Source organism: Ambystoma mexicanum, chromosome 4p, assembly GCF_040938575.1.
Source record: "Ambystoma mexicanum isolate Mex_15411 chromosome 4p, UKY_AmexF1_1, whole genome shotgun sequence".
NCBI lineage: Eukaryota > Metazoa > Chordata > Amphibia > Caudata > Ambystomatidae > Ambystoma > Ambystoma mexicanum.
The window spans coordinates 232,364,361-232,387,973 of NC_090927.1; the positions used below are offsets into that span (position 1 = coordinate 232,364,361).

Consider the following 23,613-nt stretch of genomic DNA (forward strand, 5'->3'; position numbering starts at 1 on the left):
TAATGCGCCATGCAAAATACATCATCATTCATTTTGTGCCTGAAAGCCTTTAGTGACATTTGGCTTGAGTATTTTAATACGATCAGATAACATGAATGCCGAATGTTGGGATGTTTCATGAACATTTTACATTTTACTATGTTCAATGTAACCTTAACTATGCTGCTAAGCCAAAGGCCATGGCTCCTTAACACTCAATCGTTAACCTCAGGCGGGAGGCCATCTTGCAATACACAAGCTAGTATATGCACCGGTGCAGCTCTTTATCCTTCTGAGTTCAGGACATATAGTAGCATTACATTGGATAATACTACTGATGTATTTCTTTTATTTATTTGTTTTTTTATAACGTACCTATACCGTACCAAGGATTTGGGATTGGAACCTCTGTTAATTTGCTTGGTCTTGCTTCCAAGACCAGCGCATTGCCCCTGTGCTATCCTCCGCTCTCAAAAATTATTACAGTACTTTGAAAAGTGAGCATAAAGAGCTAGAAAAACATTTGATGTCATTTGTTTGCGGTTGGTTAGACAATGCTCCCCCCTCTCTAGCTTTGCAGACCCAAGCAAAGGTCTGAGTGTGCAAGGGTTAAGGGCTGTCTGGGCGTGGTCTTAACTCTTAGAATGTTTACTTTAAAGCAGTCACTTTCTTTCTTGCTTCCACAGCTTTGGTGAAAGTAAATGTCCAGAAATGAGCTGTGACAGTCGAAGGAAAGCGCTCTTCAAAGATCTGGACGGCAGCAGCTTGGGATTGGTTCATCCGGTGACTGTTTTTTCAGGGTCAGAATTCGAGCGCATGGCGGCATGTTACAACACTGGTAAGCTGAAAGCAATGGAGCATCATTGATCATTTTAGCACGACAGCGGGCATACTCCACTCACTCAATGTTTCCCAAGTGCGTAACAAGTAAGAGTAATAGTATGGTATGCACCTGATAAGTCAAAGATTGCGAAACAGATCTTTATGCCCCACTTAATTGCCCCTCACCAAAGTAATTACATTATTATGATAGGTTATTTATAACACACCTAAGCACAGACCTGGGGAATCGAACCTGTGTTGCTCCGTGTCATCTTCCTTCTTATACGAGCACGTTGCCCCTGAGCTCTCCTCCCGAGACCACGCAATGCAATGTCTGTTGCATCAGTTGCTTTTGCCAATTGTCTACAAGAAGAAGACCTCCCAAAATGATGACCTTGGCAGGTGGAATCTGAAAATAAATACCACAAGTCTGTGTGTTTTGTGAAGCTCAACCACAGAGGCTAGCACAGTGATCGAGGATAAGAAAACAATGTACAAGTGTGGTGTTTGTTATGTTGCCTTTTTTCCAGCTGCATGCATTCTTTCATCAACCATATTTCCATCTTGTCTCAATGTAAGATGTTTCAAGGCGATAATACTTCACACTTGTGTGGCATTAGTTTAGAACCAGTAAAAACAACTTGTTTCCTACCAAAAAACAGATTGTGCTGTTTTTCACACAAGAACATGTGCATCATATTGCAGCTGATAACATCAGTGCTACATGGCCTGACCTAGTAAAATCACTTTATTTATAGTATGTGGCATATGCTGTAATATATGACATTTCACTGTTAAATATCGCCCTATGCAACAGTGAAGACAACCACTGTACGATTTTCAATTCAGGGAGCTCACATTGTGAATGGCACTCACTTTATCAACAGCAAGTTATAGATAGTGCAAGAAGATTGTGTGTATGTACACATAATCACGTTGCACCACCTGCATTTGCCTGCAGTGAGGAGAGATATGCCATTAGCCACCAGGGTGAACAGCATGTGCCAAGGCCTACTGCTCAGTGTCAACTTAAGTGAATTGATACCCTGAAAGAGTATTGAAAATTAACTAATCACAGAATCTCACTTTGTGCATGTAGTATCGGCCAAGTACAAATTAATCGACCTTCTTTGTGATTACAGGGGCAAGCACCTCTCTAGGTCTGAGATTTCTGTAAACATTTGACATCACAGGTTTACAGTTGAAAGTCAAGGTTTATTGTTATGTAAAAGTCATTGGTCAAAGACCTGAATGAACCTGTTTGGTGTATTATTAAAAGGGATAAAGAAGGGGATGTTTGTTTTATTATATTTTATTACATTTGAATTTTTGTTCAGCGCTTACTCTCCCCGGAGGTTCTTGGGGAGCCTGACAAGGCTCAAAGTTGCAAAATGTGAGTGAAGTTATAAAATGTTTTCAGGATAGGCCAGGAAGATTTGGTTAGACAGGTGATAGTTGGGGCTATTGGAAAAATAAATCCATAGAGGCCCGTGAGTGAGTCAGGTACTCCCTGTCATTTCTCCCAGGGAAATTAAGCATTGTTTTAAAACAACCCTTTTGATTGGATTTCCTAGTAAAACGAAATTAAGTTGATTACCATAAGTTAACATTTGACCCAATAGTACGTACCTTACAAATAGGTTTACTCTTTAGATTCTACAACCCTTGTAATGATCCAACATTACAAAGGCTACTTATCTATTTTTCCTCAATATTTACGTGCACACAGATTTTAACTGCGACTGTAATTCTTGCCTTTACTATCTAACTTGTGCAATGTTAGTCAAGGTAACAAATGCCCACCCTATTGATTGTTTAGTAGAAAAATAGAACAAGGCAAAATACATTAAGCTGGTTTGCAGTATATTTTGCTTGTCTTTGTCAACCGTGTTTTAGGTTCATTTACCTTGTTTTAAGAGTGAGAATCAATCTGTAAATTACCTTATGATATATTTTGAATAAAAGGATTGGTTGTTATTGCACAGTATGTTTCTTGTCCCAGAGGATGGGAGTAGGATTGTGACATGCAATCCCATTAGCTTGAGGTTAGGTTTGTTTGTAAAAATGACTTCCAATAATTAATTGTGAACACGTTCACTGCAGTAGGTTGTTCAATTTCCCAGAATAAGGTCCCAACCAATTTAAAGTCCCTATAGTCTCTAAAAAAAAGTCTGATGGGAGCTGGATGAGACATCGGGTATGATGTCCTAAATTCTAGGGACAAATGCCATTTTAATGGATTCAGGCTTGCCCACCTAGGGATGTTAATGAATTCCATGTATCGGTGCTATTGTTAATCATGTCCATAATAGCCTTAGTATTCAGGATAATAGGGCTGATTGCACAATAACCAAGTTCAAAATCCAAATATTGGAGGAAGGATTGAGTTAAGGGGTGACCAATTTAGGGATATCAGTGACTTAACGCATGTCATCAGGATAGGCTGATACCTCAATACCCAACTTTGATACCCTTAATCTAACGAGACACACTAATGTGCATTAAGAGAATGTTTGAAACTTAAATAAACAGAATTGTGGCTATTTGACATCCTTTTCTACAGCCATGGAATAATTGGAATGGCTATGAAGAAATATGAATTCCACTACCGACTACAGCTGGGGCGGAAGTCTAGATCCGGATCATATAATACCATTACATATGGTGTAATGCCCTTTTAGCATCCATTCATATGGCCTTGGCAGAATACTTGGAATAGGACATTTGTTGAATTAAAGTGACTTAACGTTCAATGGGGGGATTAAACTCTGCAGCGAGGCCAACAGCACCTGGAGATTTCCCTTTCGCAAGCATGTTAATGTTGTTCGTTATTTTTTAGCTGGTAATTGGGGCCTCCATATTATATAAGATCCATCTAGGGTGCCATGGTGGGACGAAGTGACAAAGAAATCTAGAAATGGTATACTGCATGGCAGACAATTCACATGTATATAGCTAGTTATAAAATTCCACAAATTCAGCTGCAGCCTTTGATTAGTTTCATACCATCCTTTCCTTGGATGGCAGAAACTTTCATTTGATACTGTTTTGATTTGTATGGGTTTTGGCTTTTGAATTCAGAAAAAAAAACATTTGTAGTTTTAATGAACAGGGTATTTACGTCATCTTCTGTACAATTTATTTCTTCTAAATGGCATTTTATGACACCTGACTTGTAGCACGTGTCTACCACTCTGATTTTTCTTCCACTGAGGACAGCACCTTGAGTTCTAGCTTTCGTTTATGGAACACAACAAAGATTAGGAGGTCCTTTACAGTGCTTTTGGGGGAGATATCATCTGGGTAATTTAGAATGGAAACATTCTCTGTAAGGGATTTCATTCTCTCTTTCAATTCTTGGTCTATAAGGAGCAACAATTAGGAGCCATCATTTGGAAGCTCTAACACCACAGGTATCCAGGTCAAAAGGAGACCAGGTGGGGGCGTCGTGAGAGATTGAATGTAACTCTATATTGGCTTGTGACATATGTGGTAGTAGGTCTTAGTATTGAGTATGAAGTCAATCCAGAGTTGAAATAGAAGGTGAAGTCAAGGGCTCTGACATGGAGGACCTTCCAGCTATCAGCTGCACTAAGTGTGGAAATTGATCATGTGAGTGTTTTGAGGCTATGTGATTTGCCAAACTGCAGCAACAATCACTGGTCAAAATGAGGGTCTAACAGAAAGGAAAATCCCCTGAAATTATCATTGGGTTGAAAGAGGATTCTGTACAGGGTTTGCCCAGTTTAACTCAGAATATGGTGTCACCTGCCACAGTCTGATTGAAGTTACAGAGCGTCTTCTTGGTATATATTGGTTTCTTGTAAGAAAGCCAGATCACAATTTTCCATTTTCAAATGTGCCATGACTTTGGACCTCTTCAATGGGTCTGGCATTGCCTTCAGAAAATAATAATTGCATAAATTGCACACCTACCCTTAGGTAAGTTCTACAAAAGATCACTTAAACACTTTTTAAGAATCAACTGTGTGTGCAGGGGAGGTATCACAACCCTGACATGAGGTTGTAATGAACATGAGAAAAATGGTGTCTTATAATTAGGACTCCTGTGTCCCCTGCATACCTTTATGCTGTAATCACAGCCAAACATGTTTTGATATTGTGAATGCAATTAAAATTCCAAGAGAAATTCACATAGCAGGCTCAAAGACGTTGTGTAGATATATTTTTACTTTTTTATGAACAGAGCTTCATACGTTTCGGGCTACCAACCCCTTCTTCATGAGCAAGATATCATCTGAAAACACAAATGAGCAATGTTTCACTATATATTCCATAACCTATGGGTATAAATGACACACAGAAGACATACATACTTAAGAGTGTGCATAAGGTATTTACCTCAGATACGTTCCCCATCTCTTGTGCTTCAAGTAGAAATCAGAATATAACCAAGAAATCCCCCAAACCATGTATGTTGAAAAACGATACGTGTATATACCATGGGGTGAATTAAGAATAGAAAAAAAAAACAGAGATAAATATTCCAATCCATCACCCTGTGAAGATGGAAATAAATACCAAGCGTGTAATCTCAAAGAATCTTAAATAACCAAAGAGACATATCTAGTTGATCCAAAGATGTGGGGGGCGAGGGAAACTGAAGTAAAAATGAATCGCAAGCCAGCCTAAATTGGATGAACCTGGAATAAAATAATACCAACAGTGGAACACCACTCCATCGCATATCTAAATGTTATCTGTAGTAAAGACACCCAGTGCCACAGGTGAGGACTTAAAGCTCTTACCCATGTACTCCACTGATGTGCATCTATGGAACAGCACTCATAGAAAACTGACCGCTGGATGTGGATGATGTCAGTGTGCCCCTCCAGGATAATGGAGCAGTGTAGCGTTGACAACAAAGAAAAGTCTCTGGATGAGCAAACAATGGGGGAAACTCAAGTTACCCTGCTTCAGTGTGTTCAAAAACAGCCTTATAAAAAGCAGCGTTATAGTACAGGAACTTTGGTATTATCAGTGACATCAATAGTACAGCGTTCATGGTGAGGAAAAGCCTCCAGTAGATGATCAATGAGGTGAGCTAAAATACCTACTGCTGAAAATAGACCAACAATATAGTGCTAAACAAAGTTCTAGTACAATAATTAATGTTGAATAATGGGGAGCATTCAGTACTTACCTAACACCATGCATTGGTCACTGATGGTTCACCAAGCTTGAAGATACACATGCTACCACTTCGGTAGAAGCGTAAAGCAGAGCTATGAAGTGTATAGCCCCATGAGGATGCCAGCAAGGGAAATAAACAACAGACAAAAGTGTCCTAGTAATTCAAGAGACCTTGTAGTGGTATGATAAGATTATTGCCTGGACAGTGCACAAAATATTGTTTTCTACAGACCCATTCAACGATAGACCAACAGTGATATTCATAGTGTGCAATGCAAATTATACTATCAACATGAGGATTCGTGAATTTCTATCTGTAAGACAAGGAATAAGACAATACAAAATGCTTAGGAAGGTCCCTTAAAATATAGGATGGAGATGACAGGATACAGCAGACTAGTGATGGTGAGGGGGTAAGATCAGGAGCTCAATATGACTTAAGTGGGGCTCCAGAGGAGGGTTCCATATCGTCTCACCGGAATCATAGTCTATTCCCTGCATTGATGTGATTTCCACAGGTATCTTGACCCACCCATATGATCAGCATACCAACAATATAGGCAGAACATGTTTGAATTACAATAATAAACATTCCCGGAAAGAAGCCATTCCCTCAGGCAATGTTAGGGCTCGTTGCTCATCTTTATGTTGCAACAAAAAATATATTGAGAGAAAAACTAGAAAGAACATCCTTCATCCTGCAGGAAACATTATTGAATCATGGGCGAAAGTGACTACTACCCAAGAGTAACTTGGTGCTCAGGGGGAGAAAAAGTGTGAAAGCTGTAGTAATAGTAATATCAATGCTATTATTACATCAAACACATAGCAACATGAAGTGCTTCAGTGATTACTGGACTTAATCTTGTATGTTCTTTGTAATGGTAGGCTAGTGTGGTGGTCATGTGGCCCTCTGTGATTGAATTGATGGAAGCCTAAGGTTCATCTGAGTCCCCATGAGTGCAGGTGCTTTCATGGTAGGCATCTTCATTTTGGCCTGGGTTACCCTATCATATTTGTTCTCCTATATGTGAAGAATGCGCTGCACTGAAGGAAATACCTCCTGTTCTCCACGGTACCAAGAAGTCTTGATTGATATTAATGCTATGCCCTCCCATTTCAAGGCACCAAGCTTTTTTGTGGTTTGATGACTTGCATATATTTTAGCACATAGAAAAAGATAATTCTTTCTTTCGAAATTCCACTTTAGGATTTCTGGGGATCAAGCTGCTGTACTCTCTGAATGTCCATCTTGATGATCAGAGGGAGTGAGAGGAGCTGCAAGAAGAACCTTTGTAGGAGGGCTATCTTATCCTCACCTTCTCTTGGATATCGTAAACATGAAGGTTGTCCCTCTCGTCAAGATCCTTCAAATTTAATATATATATGTGTGCCTTAATGCATATTCTGGAGAAATATCATCGTAGATTCCACTCCTACACTGATGACACTCAGCTATATATCAGGCTTGATGATGTGGAGGATGCTACTGCCCTAGTTGGCAGGTGTTTGGAAGAAATATGAACCTGGATTGAAAAACAACTAGTTGCAACTGAACCCCCAAAAAAACGGAGGTGATACTATTTGGTCCCAAGCATCTGCTCGGGGGAAAAAATGCAGGAGTAAGGCTGGTTTTCGGTGTAGATAAAAACAGCCCAATCTCTGATCTCTGTCAGTCGCTGGCACCGACCGATTTAATAAATAAACTGAAGCACTATCAGCCTACCTGGGCTCTTAGATCGGAAGATTATTGTTTACTCACCATTCCCAGGATCAATTGTGTCTCAAGAGGAGATTGCAGCTTCTCAGCTGCTGGACCAAGACTATGGAATAGTCTTCCATTGAATCTAAGAAGGGCAAACTCTCTATCAATTTTCAGACCAGGCCTAAAGACCTACCTGTTCAAGTAGATATGGTTCTTTTTATGCTCCCCTGGTACATTTCTGTGGCATTAATCCACGTAATAGGCTGATTTTGTTTTCCTCAGCCTATGGTACCATCTGCGCCAGGATTCGATTAAGTTTGTTGTGTGCGCTATATAAATAATAAAAAAATCTAATTCAAAATACATTCTCTGCCATGCTGTGCAAGGCAGCAATCTCTTCTTCTTCCAGTTTCGCCATTCCCCCATCCTTGTTTAATATTTTCCTTGCCCTACCTTATTGTTGGCATTGTTAGCATGAATCCTACTCTTTCTATCGTTCACTTGAGTATTGAAATGTTTGAAGGGTTTGAACAGTGCTCTCTCCAACATTAGCCTGGATGGTTTGGTTGGGTAAAGAAATGTTGCATTTCCTCTTTGCACCATAGCTACACAGTGAGTCATTATACCTTCTTGTTGCTTGGATTCACCATGGTTTGTGGCGGTATTCTGATCCATGGCATGTAATGCACTTAATACATTTTAACACCAGACCCAGTATTTATATTCCAACATCTTGGGCAGTTGTGCTGGGCAGGTAGCACGTGTCAGAGATCACCTATAATCACAGTGGCAGGCCACAAGAGTAATTGAATAGTTTTCAAATTGAACTTTAAAGCATATCCAAGATATCGTTGCTAGCCTACAGGACTGTATTTGCACTGTGGGTATGGCATACCAGGAGGGAGAGCACTCCTACCAGTAGCCTAGCCAAGGTTCCAGATTGCTAACATCTGAGAAGGGCAATGGATGTAATTCCTGTGTAAATGCCTTCGTCTGGAAGTCGATTACCATAGCAGTCAATCAAGCAGGGAGTCAATATCTGATAAAGAGACAGACATGATCATGCAGTGACATGCACAAGGGCCTACAAGACACACCATGTAATCATTGTCACTTTCGCCATGTCTATGGTGCTGGAGAGTGCCCTCATAGTTTTTTGCATTATAGAAGTGGAACAGGCATTCGCAAGCACACAGGGTTAGCCCACAAATTAAGATGAGATGCTAATCCTCCATGCAAAGTGCTGACATTTTTTAAGATTGAGTAAGCATACCAGTCACAATCCGCATGCATCCCCCCATCAACACTGCATGTATTTGTGGTTGAGGGCTAGAGATGTTCACTCTTTTCAGTCATAAAGGTATACTCCATCTTTGAATATCTATTAGAGGGCAAGATTGCTGTCCAAGTACTGACATGTACAATTTCCAGAAGACCCATATATTTAAAAAAAGCATACTACTTTTCTGTTTCTTCTCATATTCAAAGCTATATGGATACTTATGTATCTTGTTAAAAACACGTTCATGGTAGTAACAAGATAAAATCATGAGGAGATAACATTAAGTACAACTGAAGTGTACCCTAACTACATTCAGAATAGCACATGTATGTTAAATTGATTTTGTTGCTCACATGCAACTTAACAAAGACAATAAGTGACATTAGAACCCTCAATCTAAAATGGGTGTATATGAATAATCCACACTGGGAAAGTACCCTAAATCGGTTACGTATTTCCATCCAATTATTTTAATTGAAGAGATGTTCCAGCGTATTCTTTTCAACACATTTTATTCATCTAATATAGTTTAATACCACTTTTCATCGAAAACCTGTATAACGATATTTTAAAAAAATTGCTTGTGACGGAGGTTGCTCTACTTTAGACACATGTCTTCTTTCAGTACACTAAGGATCTTGGATACATTTTCCAACATGCAGCATTTATTTGAAACAAATTACCTGGGACTTGTGACTTGGTTTCCCAACTTGCACCATTTCTGTATGCAAATACTGTTCCAGTTCATGTGGAATTTGTGATGCAAATTCCAAACATGCAGTATTTCTTTTGCAAAATGATTTCTTAATTAATTGTAGGACATTTTCCAAACATTAAGCCTGTCACATATAGCAGTCACTCAGTTTCCTAACATCTAACGTTTCTTTAACCAAACTATTGCTCACATTTTTCTGGAGCTCTTTGCACCATTTCACAAAATGCAAGTTTTGGTTTTGCCGTACCCTATAAGGTGCTTTGGCATGGTGGACTATAAGAGTCAGCTTCATTTCTTGATCTGCGGTTCTCCATTCTCATCGCTTGGCATTGCTTCAGACCTGCAGGAACTGCTAGATATGAGTGAGTTGTCTTCAGCTGGAGGCCCACGGTGGGGTGACTTGTGCCAGGTACAGAAGGACAGTGACACTGTAGCAGGATTGCAAAAGTAGAGAGTGAATCATGTTTGTTCAGTGTGCACTGTATACAGTTCTCCTGTATTGAGGGCTCAATAATTCTGAATTAGGGAACCACAGAAGGCTAACAACCTCAAAAGGACACAGGATGCGTTTACTGAACTTGGCTTACAACATTCTTTTGTTTTGCCACTTAGGAGTGCTCAAGAAAGCTAAACGGTTGTCTGCTTATTTTTACTGGTTTAAAGACAAAAGGATTTCCCCAGACTGTCAAACATGGCAAGTAGCTCACAATTCAGGAAGGGCCACGAAGACCACATGAGTTCCATTGTTAGAGTTTGTGAGACAGTTTGAGGGAGTAGGAATGGACATTGTTTGCTTATTACATCCCCAAACGATGTAAGGAAACGAAGAAACAGATACATCTTAGTATTTGAGGATAATGTTAAATAGTGCACGTTAGTGTTCCTTTGGGGAATTAAAGGCCCTTTTACAGGCAAAGACTCATGTTGGGATATTCTCTCGCATGAGCTTTTTCAAAGAGGTTGTCTCTGAGAGAGGTAAGAACTTCACATCACCATTTATTAAGGTGATGTTGAATAAAAATGTAGTTGTGTGTACATTCTCTACAAAACACTTCAAAGAGACCCGAGGGTTACACCCAAGTGGGTGCTCATGGTATGAAATACTGTAACTACAAACAATCCCCAAGCGTAATAGGAAACTACTCAGTAACACAATAATAATTATTATTCTAATACAATGGAATATTAATTCATTATATGGTCACAACAAAATCATGAATTCATCAACCGCTTGTAGAACACAAAATGATATGTATACAAAAAACATACAATTGTTAATAATACCATTTCAAGACAAAACATCAACTGACTACAAACATAAAAAGTACCCTCTACTCAAACTCATTCACACCCATACAATCCTCTTTAAAGTGTATATTGCAATCATTCATTAATTCTAAGGAGGTCTAATACATGCATCAGTAGTTTCTGGTGTGCAGTCAAAAAGTCAAAACAATAAGGTCGAATGTCAAAAATGTGGGAAAAAAAATGTCAAAAAAAAAGTCGAATGTTTTATTTTTTTATTTATATGTATTTTTTGCGTTTAGTAAGTGCCTTTTTTTCCACATTATTTTTTCTATATTTTGACTTTCGACATTATTGCTTTCGATTTAATGACTATAAACCGTAGTTTCTCAAGGAAGATGAGTCAGACCCTGAGGGGGATTTCATCAAATGGTTTTAGCTGGAGCCGGTTGTGACAAAACCCCATCTATGATCATACGCTCTTGATTTCATTAAGAATTTTGCATAGATGTAGTGAAGGATTTTTTCTGTACGAAAATGTGCTCTACTAAACTGACAAGACTTTCTCCATATGGTCTATGGATAACAAGTGGTGTGCATGGTTATCATTGAACTAACTTCTAGCTTGAGTAGTAAGCAACGTAATTGATGCCATCCATATAGTGGACATAGAAATAATTCTGCTATGCACAGTTCAAACAAACACCACAATCTTGAAGTTTAAATGGCCACATTTCAGGTCCACATTTTATGTGACACTTCAAAAATGCACATGAGGAATTGTGTAGCACTCCCCCCATGTTAACACCCTTTCAAAGATGAGTGGCACCGGACAATAGTCTAAAATGACTTAACAAAAGTAGAGGGTAGCCCAATAAAACAGTCAAATGGGGATAACGGGTCAATTCAGAGAAAAAGCTAAAAAAAAAACGAATACGAACTCATCATGTCTTTTAAGTTGCAGGTGACCTGACCCTTGCTCCGACCCCCTGAGCCTCGTTTTCTGCCCATTTCCATGTGTCTTTAGACCCGCAGCCCCTGTGTGCAGCCTTGTCCCTGAGCCTTGTTTTTGCCCATTTACTTGTGTTTTTAGGAACTCCAGCCCCCATGTGCAGCCTCGTCCCTGAGCCTCGTTTTTGCCCATTTACTTGTGTTTTTAGTCTCCCCCAGCCCCCATGTGCAGCCTCGTCCCTGAGCCTCGTTTTTGCCCATTTACTTGTGTTTTTAGTCTCCCTCAGCCCCCGTGTGCAGCTTCGTCCCTTCACTTCCCCCGGCTCCCTCTACCCGCCTCCCGGTCCTCCCCTCATCCCTGATAGGGCAAATCCATCTTGATTGCCGGTGTAGTCTCTGGCAACTCCACCTGCGCACCTCCTAGGTCCCAGGTGCTGCAGGTGACCTGACCCTTGCTCCGACCCCCTGAGCCTCGTGTTCTGCCCATTTCCATGTGTCTTCAAGTATTTCTGAGTAGAGTTATAAGCAATAGCCATACATTTTTAGGCTGTAGACAGGCTAACAACATGGATCTTCTAGGTGTGGAGTCAAGGCAGAGTGCAATAGACAGGAAACCCCAGTACTTATTTGTGCCATCAAAACTGTCAGGAGCTATTTACAAGATGCACAAGGCTGAGGGAGCCAGATATGATATGATATGATATGATATGATATGATATGATATAATATGGCATTTATAAAGTGCCTATACACAAGTGTATCAAGGCATGATGAGGCGAGGGAGGGGAACAGAGGGAACACAGCGACAAAGATCTTACAAGGCCAGGTGACATTCAGATCACGCAAGTGCAGGGAAAGGGGTAAGGGAAAAGTGCAGGAGTGAAGGGGGCAGGGGCAGTGCAGTACATGGGCTTGACAGTAAAAATAATAGAATAAATAAACGCAATTCAAAAGTGTGGCCAGCTGGTAGCAAGTGCAAGGGTAGGTGCAGACATCAAGTGTCAAGTGCTCGTGGGGGACTATAGGGATACAGAAAACAGTCCCCAAGTGCGGGGGTTGCCAGGGACGCAGTGCAGGTGTTCAACTGGCAGGGGAGGGGAACTGGGCCCGAGATCGGAGAGTAGGCAGGTGACCAGTGCAGTTTCAGTTTCAGCCAGGAGTTCAGCAGGGGAGAGGAGGAGAGAAAACAGAAGCAAAGAGGAAGATTTAATGTGCTTTCGGAACCGGAGATGGTTCTCCTCAAGTTTCAGGGAGGCCGGGAGGCTGTTCCAGAGGGAAGCCCTAGCTGAAGAAAGAGATCTACCACCAGCTCGTTGCTTGGAGAACCGACTGACCCTGATGGAGTTGGAGGCAGATGAGCGAAGAGCTCGAGTTGGAAGACATTTTGGAAGAGAGAGTTGAAGGTATTGAGGTCCCAGGCCCCAGAAGGCCTTGTGGACAATGCAGATGGTTTGTAACTTAATCCTCGCAGCCACTGGGAGCCAGTGCAGAGATTTCAGTCCTGGAGAGATACGATTCCTTGCCTTTAGGCCAAGGACAAGTCTCGCAGTCCTGTTCTGGATGAGTTGCAGAGGGCAGAGAGTAGAAGCAGGTAGATTTAGAAAGAGGTGGTTGCAGTAGTCCAGCCTAGAGATAACCAGAGCTCTGGAGACAGTGAGCTTCTGGGGGAAGGAGAGGAAAGGAATACTACCTCTGAGGAGGTGCAGCTGGTAGTGTGACTTCTTAGAGATGTCAGAGATGTGAGGAGAGAAGGAGAGTGTGGAGTCGAAGATGACCCCAAGGTTTGTAGCCTCACAGGTGGGAGCAGAAAGAGGGCCAAGAGAGGCCGGCCAGAGAGTGACAGGAAAGGAGGGAGCAGGTGTGCCGATGAGGAGAAGCTCAGTCCTGCTGACATTAAGGTAGAGATCATTGGCAGCACACCACTCCTGGATAGCAGACGGACAGTCAGAGATGAGCGAAGGAGAAGAAGTGGCAGAAGGGAGCCTGAAAATCAGTTGAGTGTCATCCTCATAGCACTGGAAATTGGGGCAGAGAGCGGCAATGTGGTGGGCAAGAAGTGTCAGGTATTGGTTGAACAGCCAGTGATGGAGGTTAGACCCTTAGGGAACACTACAGGTAAAGATAGAGATAGAGGATAGGAAGGATCCAAGTTGGACCTGGAAGGGTCGATCGGAGAGTAAAGAGGACAGCCAAGCCAGTGCCTGATCAGTGATATCCAGGTTGTCAGGGAGACAGTTGAGCAGGATGGCATGGTTGACCGTATCAAACGCAGAAGAGCGATCAAGTACGAAGGGGTCAGAGAAGGTGTTAGAATCAAGGTTGGACAACAGGTCTTCATGGATGTTCAGGAGAGCAGTTACTATGCTTCTGGCAGCTCTGAAGCCAGACTGATGGTCATGGAGACAACCAACAGATTCTGTGTGAAGATTAAGCTGGGAGATGGCCAGCTTTTCCAGGAGTTTTCCCAGGAAAGGAATGATGGAGGTTGGGTGATAGTTTGCCGGTCAGGACGGGTTGGCAGAGAGTTTCTTAAGAAGAGGGTCACAAATGAGTGCTTCAGGGGGGAAGGAAAAACTTCAGTGGCAAAGAAGTGGTTGCAGAAGTCAGCTAGAGCAGGGGCCAAGGTGTCATTGTGGGTCTTAATGGTTTTTGAGGAACACGGGTGAACCTGTTTTGACGAGAATTTCATAGATCGGACTTGTCTGAAAACCTTGTCTGGGGAGAACAGGGGAAAGGAAGAGAAGGAGGGAGGAAAGGTGGCCGGGGAAGGGCCAGAGGAAGAGCAGGGAGTAGAGGGGTCAGGGGCAGAGGAAGAGAGAGAGGACAGGATGTCCTGAGTTTTAGAGATGACATGAGAAGCCAGGGGCGTGCAGAGGGCCTGGGAGGGGACAGGAGAGGTAGAAATTGCAGCGGGGTTGGCAAGCTCCTTGCAGAATGGACTGGCCACCCTCCAAACCAAGCAAAAGTGAAATACAATGAAATATAATCTTGGCATACACTTTTTCTGTTGTTACTTATGACCTCAACACTTATTAGCAAATCAGTGTTATCACATTCGGAGCGCGACCAAGATTTGAAACAGCTCCTCCCATATATATAGCGTTGCATTAGTCCACTTCTATCAAGAAGTTGAATAGTCACATAAATGTTCTGATGTGCTTTTTTCCCAACTTAGGTTTTGGCTGCAGGTGTCAATCATTTATGCCTAAGCCTTCACCAGGGTGAATAGAACACTACTGAGGGTTTTGATGCATATATTTGCAGATCTGTAATAACATAAACTTAAACATTGTCTTAGCACAGAATCTACAAATGATTAAAAAGAACAGTTTTGTGCACCTTTCAACTTTGGTGAAACTCCTAGTGAGGGGCACCCACCCTGCTCTCTGTGTGTCTGAAAGTGGACACATCTGAATTTTCGTAATTATTCTTAATTCTTGATTCTTGATTCATCTTTTTGATGTCTGAGCCCAAGAATCCAATCCCAGGTATCCCAGTAGGCCTTAAAAGAATGCTGTAACATATATAGTATATCAACACAATTATATACTGTGCACAATTGGTGACACATGACAAGTGAATTCAAATTGAAACCAGCTCACCGGGGTGATTTGTGTTTTGCAGATTTCCATCCTATACTTCAGTGTGAACTACCAGTCAATGTTAGTGGATCTGTATATAGTGAATATGCATTAACAAATGCTCAAATATATTGCCTGCTGTTAAGTATTTAGTGGTTTTACCTGGTACGTTGTGCCCTCTGCTACCGGCATGAACTGCATGAAGATTTGGTAATGTGCAGGCTAGATGAGCACCATTCTTTGTCGTCATACTTTTCTTTGTTCTAGCAACGACAAGACTGTTTCCCAATCATGTGATCATCGTGCCTGTCGGGCAGCCATATTGGGCCTTTTTCAATATATGATCAACAAGAACATGGAGCATATTCAGGCATCCAGGTAGGCCAGTGCCTCACCTAATTTAGACCCTTTATATATTTATATATACATATAGATATATTACACAGCCACGAAAGTGGCTGTGTAGTTATAGTTAAGTGGCTAATCCCATAGGAAGACCATTTTTGGGTGGCTTATAATTTCGCTCTCCCTGGACGAATCTTCACCAAACTTTGCAAAAAGAAGTAAAGAAGTATATAGACCACTCTGAATTTTTTTAAAAACTTTGGTGAGGTTTGGTCCGGGGGGGGCAAAGTTATAGGGGGGGCCCCAAAAAGTCTTTTTTTCCCACAGACTGAATGGTAAAAAACTTTGCTCACGCCTACAGCCCAAACCGCTGGACGGATTTTCACCAAATTTGTGGCAGGAGCAGTGTCTTGGTCCTGAAAGCGTGATTTTGTAAATTTGGTGAAAATCCGTCTAGTAGTTTTTTTAAAAATGACCAAAAAGTAGGTCACAAAAAATGTGTGATATCTATGTCCTCTATAGTACTGTGTACTATAGTATGGTGAATTTTTTGTTCCTGACTGTTACTGGCCTAGATATATCAGTAAAGGAAAAAGCCAGACATGTGATGTCATGTGATGTCATCAGTGATGTCATCAATGACATTTGTGATGTCATCTTTGATGCCCTGGGTGTTAATCTTAGCAGTGCACAGTGGTGGCGCGAGTTATGGTTGCTTAGCTTACCATAACTGGCGAATTTCAGGGGTTTTCCGGTTTTACTTGGAACCATAACATCCCTTTAACAAAGTTGTTTTACTGAATTTCATAGGTTTTTAGTAGCGCAACTTAACCATAACATCCCTTTAACAAAGTATTTTTACTGAATTTCATAGGTATTTAGTAGCGCAACTTAACCATAACGTCTCTTTAACAAAGTTTTTTCATTGAATTTCATAGGTTTTTATTAGTGCAACTTAACCATAACGTCCCCTTAACAAAGTTTTTTCATTGAATATATATATATTGAATATATATATAAATATATATATATTCAGTAAAAAAGCACCCCTCTAAAAAGCCACACCCTAGAGCTCATTCTCATTGTGTTTCTGGGTATCCTACAGAACACAGTGCATTTTGCTGCCAACTTTGCAGATTTTCATCTGAAACCTGATGGCATCCATGGCTCCACTACTGCCACCTGGTGCTACATCTGCCTCAGCACCATCCCCACCCCCTCCACCACCACCACCTCCCCAAGGGCCTGAAGAGGGGAACAGGAGTGAGGATGCAGAGGAGGATGAAGAGAATGACGAGAATGAGGTAGTGGTAGTCCCTATAACCAGCACTCGGCGTGAGTCTTGAGTGTGGCGGTTATTTACCATTCATATTAATGGTCCTAAGGCGTGTGCGAACCAAGTCACCTGCAACAAGTGCAAAATGGTACTCAGTCACGGGAGGCCTGGTTCATACAGCTTTGGGACAACTACCATGAAGCGACACCTAAGGTCATTCCACACTGGGGCCATTCGCAAGGTTGTACCTTGCGAGGAGCGTAGTAGGTTGACTTCCTCTACTTTATCCTCTGTTTCCGATCCTGTCACCACAAGGAACACTCCTGTGGGACAGCGTATTCCTCAAACTGCCTCACAGGCCATACGCAATACTGATGGCCGTTACCTTTCGAGGGTTACAGTTGTGTGTATGTACTGCGACGCAGTACTGTGCAGGGGGGAGAGACTTCGTAGTGCTTTTGAGACTCTGGTCTCAGAGCACAAGAAGATCTGCTCACTACCCAAGTAAAACCCACTCTACATCTTCCTCTCTCCACCTCCCCTTTCTTATCCCTGTGGTTGGTGTCCCCCCCCTTACCCTCCTTTTCCCTCTTCTCCTAGTGTGTCGTGGATAAAAAACCCAAAAAATATTTTGAAAAAAATGCTCTTTTCAGAGTCGCCTTTCACAGTTTAAAAATAGAAGTGAAAACAAATGAAGCAGGACCCTGTGTATTTTTAGAAGTCCGCGGACAGTCTGCAAACATCTAACATTTTGGAGTGCTGCCCTATCATAACCATTGCAGTTTTATCTGGGAGGAAGTGGTGGCTCTGAAAAGAGCCTTTTGGTGGTGTTTGTTTGTGTTTTGAAAAAATTGAAATGCTCAACACCTACTACAAAATGGATGTTGTAATTCCAAAAAAGGTTGCAATGCATTTTTTACATTTCTCAGAAAAATCTGATTGCCAGTAAGATGGACTCCATCTGTGCGAAAAATGTATGGACTACGAAACATAATATTTTCATTGTGAAAAGAGGACATGCCAAAATCTCCTAGAAAGGCACAAAAAGCCTTATTGACATTGCGCCTTGCTTTCTCCATTTGTGGACCAAATGAAGAAGAACTAAGCCTCATTTGTCTCTGCACAATCCGTGAAAAAATTACTTGAGAATTTGGAAACCTGTCCAGGACCTTCCCAAGTCCTTCTTTCATTGCAAATTGCAAAGAAATTCCAGACACATGTCCTAAACGGTTCCCTCCACAATTAATTACAATTATGTCTGGATGTTGCTCTGTCTCCAAAGTAGCACAGTGAGGTAGCAAGTCCAACCACTTCATTCCACGTACTCCATGCCAGTGCACTTCCACATGTGGGAATCCAAGATCTACAGCTACTCCACAGCTTTCTGCATGCACCTTCAACCAATGTATCCACGAGTCTCCCAAAATCCAAACAATCTGTTTTCTGAAACACACAGCCATAGCTATCTGTTCTTCTCTCAGCAAAAAGAGTATCTGAGAAACTCTCTCCTGGCATAACACACCCACTAAACTTTACTAACCAATCCCTTGCTCTGCTCATTCTCATTTGCATGCCTCCCCACCCCAAAATCCCCGGATGTAACACGCGATGTCCGCGGACTACCGCCATGTCCGTGGACATATTGTAACATGGACAGTCCTTCTACCATTTCCATTTCACTTTCTGTGCCATTCCCTCATTGGATATAGCTAAGCAATCACACGACCATCCGCCAATCACATCCAAGGCGTCTACATCTAACTGCATCATCATAGATCAGCACTTCAAATGTACTGTTAATCTCTCTGAGTACAAGTGTCATATCATTGGAAAGCACCTTCTACAAGAAATACTGTACACGTCTCCAAGATTTCTTCCATATGCATGAATACAAACTGCAGGTATGCATATTATCTGTATAGTACATGTACAATTCTTATAGATTCATATAAACAGATTAACTGATTTTTAGCTTGTATAATCTATAAAATGAACTTACTGTCATTTTTTCCATCTCCTAAAATCAACTGTCACTTCCAAACCTATCTGCTATTTAATATCTTTTTAAACACACATTTTCAAAGCATGTTGAACTAACATATTTAAAGTACAATATAAAGAGTTAACATACTCAAACAAAATTGCATGCACACAGTATGCTCAAATCTCAAACAACAATACTTGCACAAAACATAAATATTTATTTATTTATTTATTTACTTATATTTATATAGCGCACAAGCAGCCCATGGCATTGAGGCACTGTTACTTGCAAGAGCTTAGTTACAAGAATAGTGGTATTAAGTGGTACATTATGAATTCCACAAGGCATAGAAATTATATTTTGGTTGGTACAGTTAGTCATTACAATACAGTTAATGCATTAAGAACATATGATATGTATTCAACTGGTGCGACACATCTTATGTGAATAAGATAGTTTTCATGGTTTTGAGGAAGGCGCTGAGAGTCAATGTCAATTAAAAAAAACAATGTCTAAATTAAAAACAGTGCTATATACAAACCAAATTACTAATTTGTTTCCTTTACAATTGCAGTGAAGACTATTCTCCTGAAAAGAAGCAGCCGAATTTGAAGTACAAAGAACAACTAAGAAGAAACCTGCTCATTTCAGAAAAAAAGTAAGTTGAATACCACCATAATATTTGTACTATTACTCAAACACACTGTAAGGTTAATTCATGCTATTTCTGTGCCTAAAAATAGAGATTGTGCACCATTCTGTCCACTAATCCCCATTTCTTAAACAGAGATTTACAGGCAGAATGGTGCACAAATTCCTATTTTTCGACGCACAAATGACCCAACTAAGCCCCTAGAATTTTGATATTATAGAACAAACAACTGTTTTAATTGTATACCATTAGATTTACTATTTGTACTTCTCCACACCACTAGCTTACTTTCTACTGTCATCTGAACCCCAGTTTAGTAGCACATAAATTCAAGAATACCTATGCCAACTAGTTGTAGTTGCCCAATGCACAATCACACACCATTACATCTTTATCATCTTACTCAGACACTCATGCACATAGCACACATACATTGCAGAACACCACAACCCATACCTTCTTTATTTTTTCAACAGACCCTAAAGAATGCCTACCAAAAATCAAGTCCGTAGAAAGCAATGCAGAAGCAGAGCAAATGAATATAGAAGTGTCCAAAATAAGCATCCATCTCTAGCAGAATGTGTAGAAAAAGTTAAAACAAAACAGCTAATACAGTCGTTTAGCGAAAAAAAAACAAGCTTCAAGTACAGAAACTTTGCCTCCTCTATCAAAATGTAAAACGAACCAGAAAACAATTTTAAAAAATCAGCTACCACTTCAGATAAAACTGCTCCTATAAATCTTGATATATTACAAAGTAAGCATACCAAAAAAAGTATTTTAGCAAAAATGTTCCGTCACAGAGTCCTTCAAAATCTTATAAAAACAGGAGAGAAATCAGGCTCAACCCTTAAAACCTATCGTAGGAAATTAATCTTAGAAGTGTTGATAGACAGTGCAATCCTTCTCAAAAGAAAGTTATTTATTTTGGTGTTAAACAAAATGAAACCACTAACAAAACTAATGACTAAATTACAAAAAAGACTTCTCAATATACGTAATATTAACAGAATCAACTTCTTAAGTATCTGTGGAGGTGAATGGAGTCACACTACAAGCAAAGAAACATACTTTAATGAAGAAGCATACAAACAAAAGCAAACAAATACAATTGCCATACATAGCAGTGGACGTGGTTATGAAAAAGCTAATAATACCATAATGGAAATGCTGCTTACAAAAATATCCCCAGAAAACTTAGAATTACCTCTCCATTCAACTGAATCAGAACGTCTAGTATACAAATGGCCATGTACGTCAATGTGTAACACTCCACAAAAAAATTTCAAGTCTTTACGCCTATTCCTCAATCAATATGTGAAAGGCAAAGACAAAATCAAAATTAAACTACTGCAAAATATGGCTACCTGTCCAGTGCACAAGTACACAGGACTACAAGGACATTCATTGGCCTGCATTTCAGGACCTACTTGCAAAACCACCTTCCATTATATCAAAATGATACCAACACATCATTCAACTATAAGAAATCTAGTCTATAAAATGTACTCTGCTAAAAGTCCTGCTTAAGCACTGGCCAACATTCTTCTACATGGTACAGCAAAAGACCTACTTGAAGAAATCAACTATATCCAGAAAATATATTTTGGAAGTGAAAGCCACGTACAGAATGAAATAGCTTTAAAGCAAATTAGCAACAATTCTATGCATGGCAACCTTCTACTACACACATACAAAAATGAAATACTGAAATTTAAAAGTACATCTGCTGAAGTACCAAACCATGTGTGTGTGTGTGTATGTTGCCGTAGAACTTTTTATAAAAGTAACACAAAAACTGTAGACCTAACATACAAAATAGAAGACAATGAAGATTCGAAATGGTTTGAATTAGCTCTCTACCTTATAGCAGAAAACAAATACGAAATAACTGACCCCTTAATACTTTGCAGTTACTGCACTACAAAACGTGACAACAACCAAACTCCTTCACGTGCTATCACAAATAATTTGGAATTATTTCCACTACCAAAACCCCTACAACAACTCAATTTATATGAGAGCATCATAATTCAAACAGTGCACCCATTTCAAGCAATAATACGCCTTCAACCAAAAACAGCAAAATTACCTCCCTCTGAATTAGTGAAAGGTATTTGTGGAAAAGTAGTGTATTTACCATTAGATCTGAAAGAAAATGTGCACACTCTAGGAGTGCAACGTCCAATGGAGCAATCTTTAATTATCTTAGTAAATGGTGTACCTACACAAGACAAACAAATTTGGCAACAACTGGTAGATTTACATAAAGTTAGACAAGCCTTGCAATATCTAAAAGACAATAATGAATACTACAAAGAAATTAATATTGAAGAAAACTTGAAGGATACATCTGAAATTAATTCAAGAGACACAAGAAGCTGGTCAATTTGAGCTCATAGATCCTGCTACAATATCCAATACTTTAGACCATTATACAATTCACCTATTGCACTCTAATGAAACCGTAGAAGATGCACAAGAAACGTACCAAATGCGTCAAACAAAAAGATCACCAATCAGCATATGGGAAAAAGTATAGAAGCACATACTTTTCCTCTACTCTTTCCTACTGGCAAAGGAGGAAGTTATGATGATAGACCTATTCAAATAGCAGCATCAGAATACCACTCATTACGGATTTATTCTGAAGATGCCAGATTTAGACAAAATGTGGAATACATATTCCACCTACTCTTTGAAAGTGAACTAGCAACTTTATGTTACGGAGTTGCACACACATTTAAATCAGGATCCCACTTTCAAAATATGTCAGCTACACAATTATTACAAAAAGTGCAACAAAAAGATGAGGTTTTACAATCAAATATTACAAATCTATTAGCAAATATGTGTGGTACTAAAGAGTACTGGTTTCAACGTCATGGAGATGTACGTTGTATGATAAGAAACCTTGAGCCACCCACTTGGTTTGTTACATTAAGTTGTGCAGAATATGCATGGGAAGATTTACATGATTTCCTACACATATCAAACAAAAACAAAACAAACATAGATATACTAACACCTGGAAAACATTGTTCTCTAGATCCTGTTAATGTTTCAAGATATTTTCACCATTGCTTCATTGCTATGCTACACTTTATTTGTAATAAAACTGCTCCTCCCCTCGGAGAAGTGCAAACACTTCTTTTGGAGAAAAAAATACCAAGCCAGAGGAGCACCACATATGCACATGCTTTTATGGATTAAAGATGCTCCTAAATTTGGTCAAGACAGTGATGCCACTGTTTTACAGTTTATTGAAAAATATGTCACTTGTGAAATTCCATCAGAAGCAACAAATAGTGATCTTCATGCACAAATTTTACAATTTCAAAGACACAAATGTGTCAAATATTGTCGTTGCAAATGTCAGGTCAAGTGTACACCTTCATGTCTTCAGTTAGACATAGTGTTAAAAGTAAATCACCTAAAAATACATATTACATAAAAAGAACAGAAGAAGAAAAAAATATCAATGATTACAATGCAATCATTGCCCACTTATGGAATGCAAACATAGATGTGCAGTACATTTCAGACAACTCCACTGCAGTTTCACGATATGTTACAGCATACTTAACGAAAGCAGAAAAAACAGAGCTCCAAGACCTCTGGAATGACCTGTCATCAGACAAAATACTGTCTCAGAAATTATACAGCTTGGGCATAAAAATGCTCTCCCATAGAGAATGTGGCTCCTATGAAGCAGCAGATTGTTTAACTGGTACTCCTTTGTATGGAAAATCTGACAAAATAGTATGGCTAAGTCTTGGTCCTGCTAATCTAGAAAAGGAGTTCTAAAATCATACAAAGATATAGAAACAATAGCCAAACATGATCCCAACAGCCAAGACATTTTAAAAAACAATTTACTGGACACATACTACCCAAACAGAAGTAACACTTTGGAAATCAT

At 40.0% G+C, this 23,613-nt stretch overlaps 1 protein-coding gene across 2 annotated transcripts in view; it reads left to right on the forward strand.

The window, feature by feature from the left end:
* The window catches only part of PKHD1 (PKHD1 ciliary IPT domain containing fibrocystin/polyductin), a 4,356,595-nt gene that overhangs the window by 3,376,128 nt on the left and 956,854 nt on the right, over window positions 1-23,613 (forward strand). For both annotated transcript variants that reach the window (XM_069605754.1, XM_069605755.1), the window contains one exon: window positions 666-817. In XM_069605754.1, the coding sequence (XP_069461855.1) occupies window positions 666-817 (152 nt within the window). The remainder of the gene's footprint in view (window positions 1-665; window positions 818-23,613) is intronic.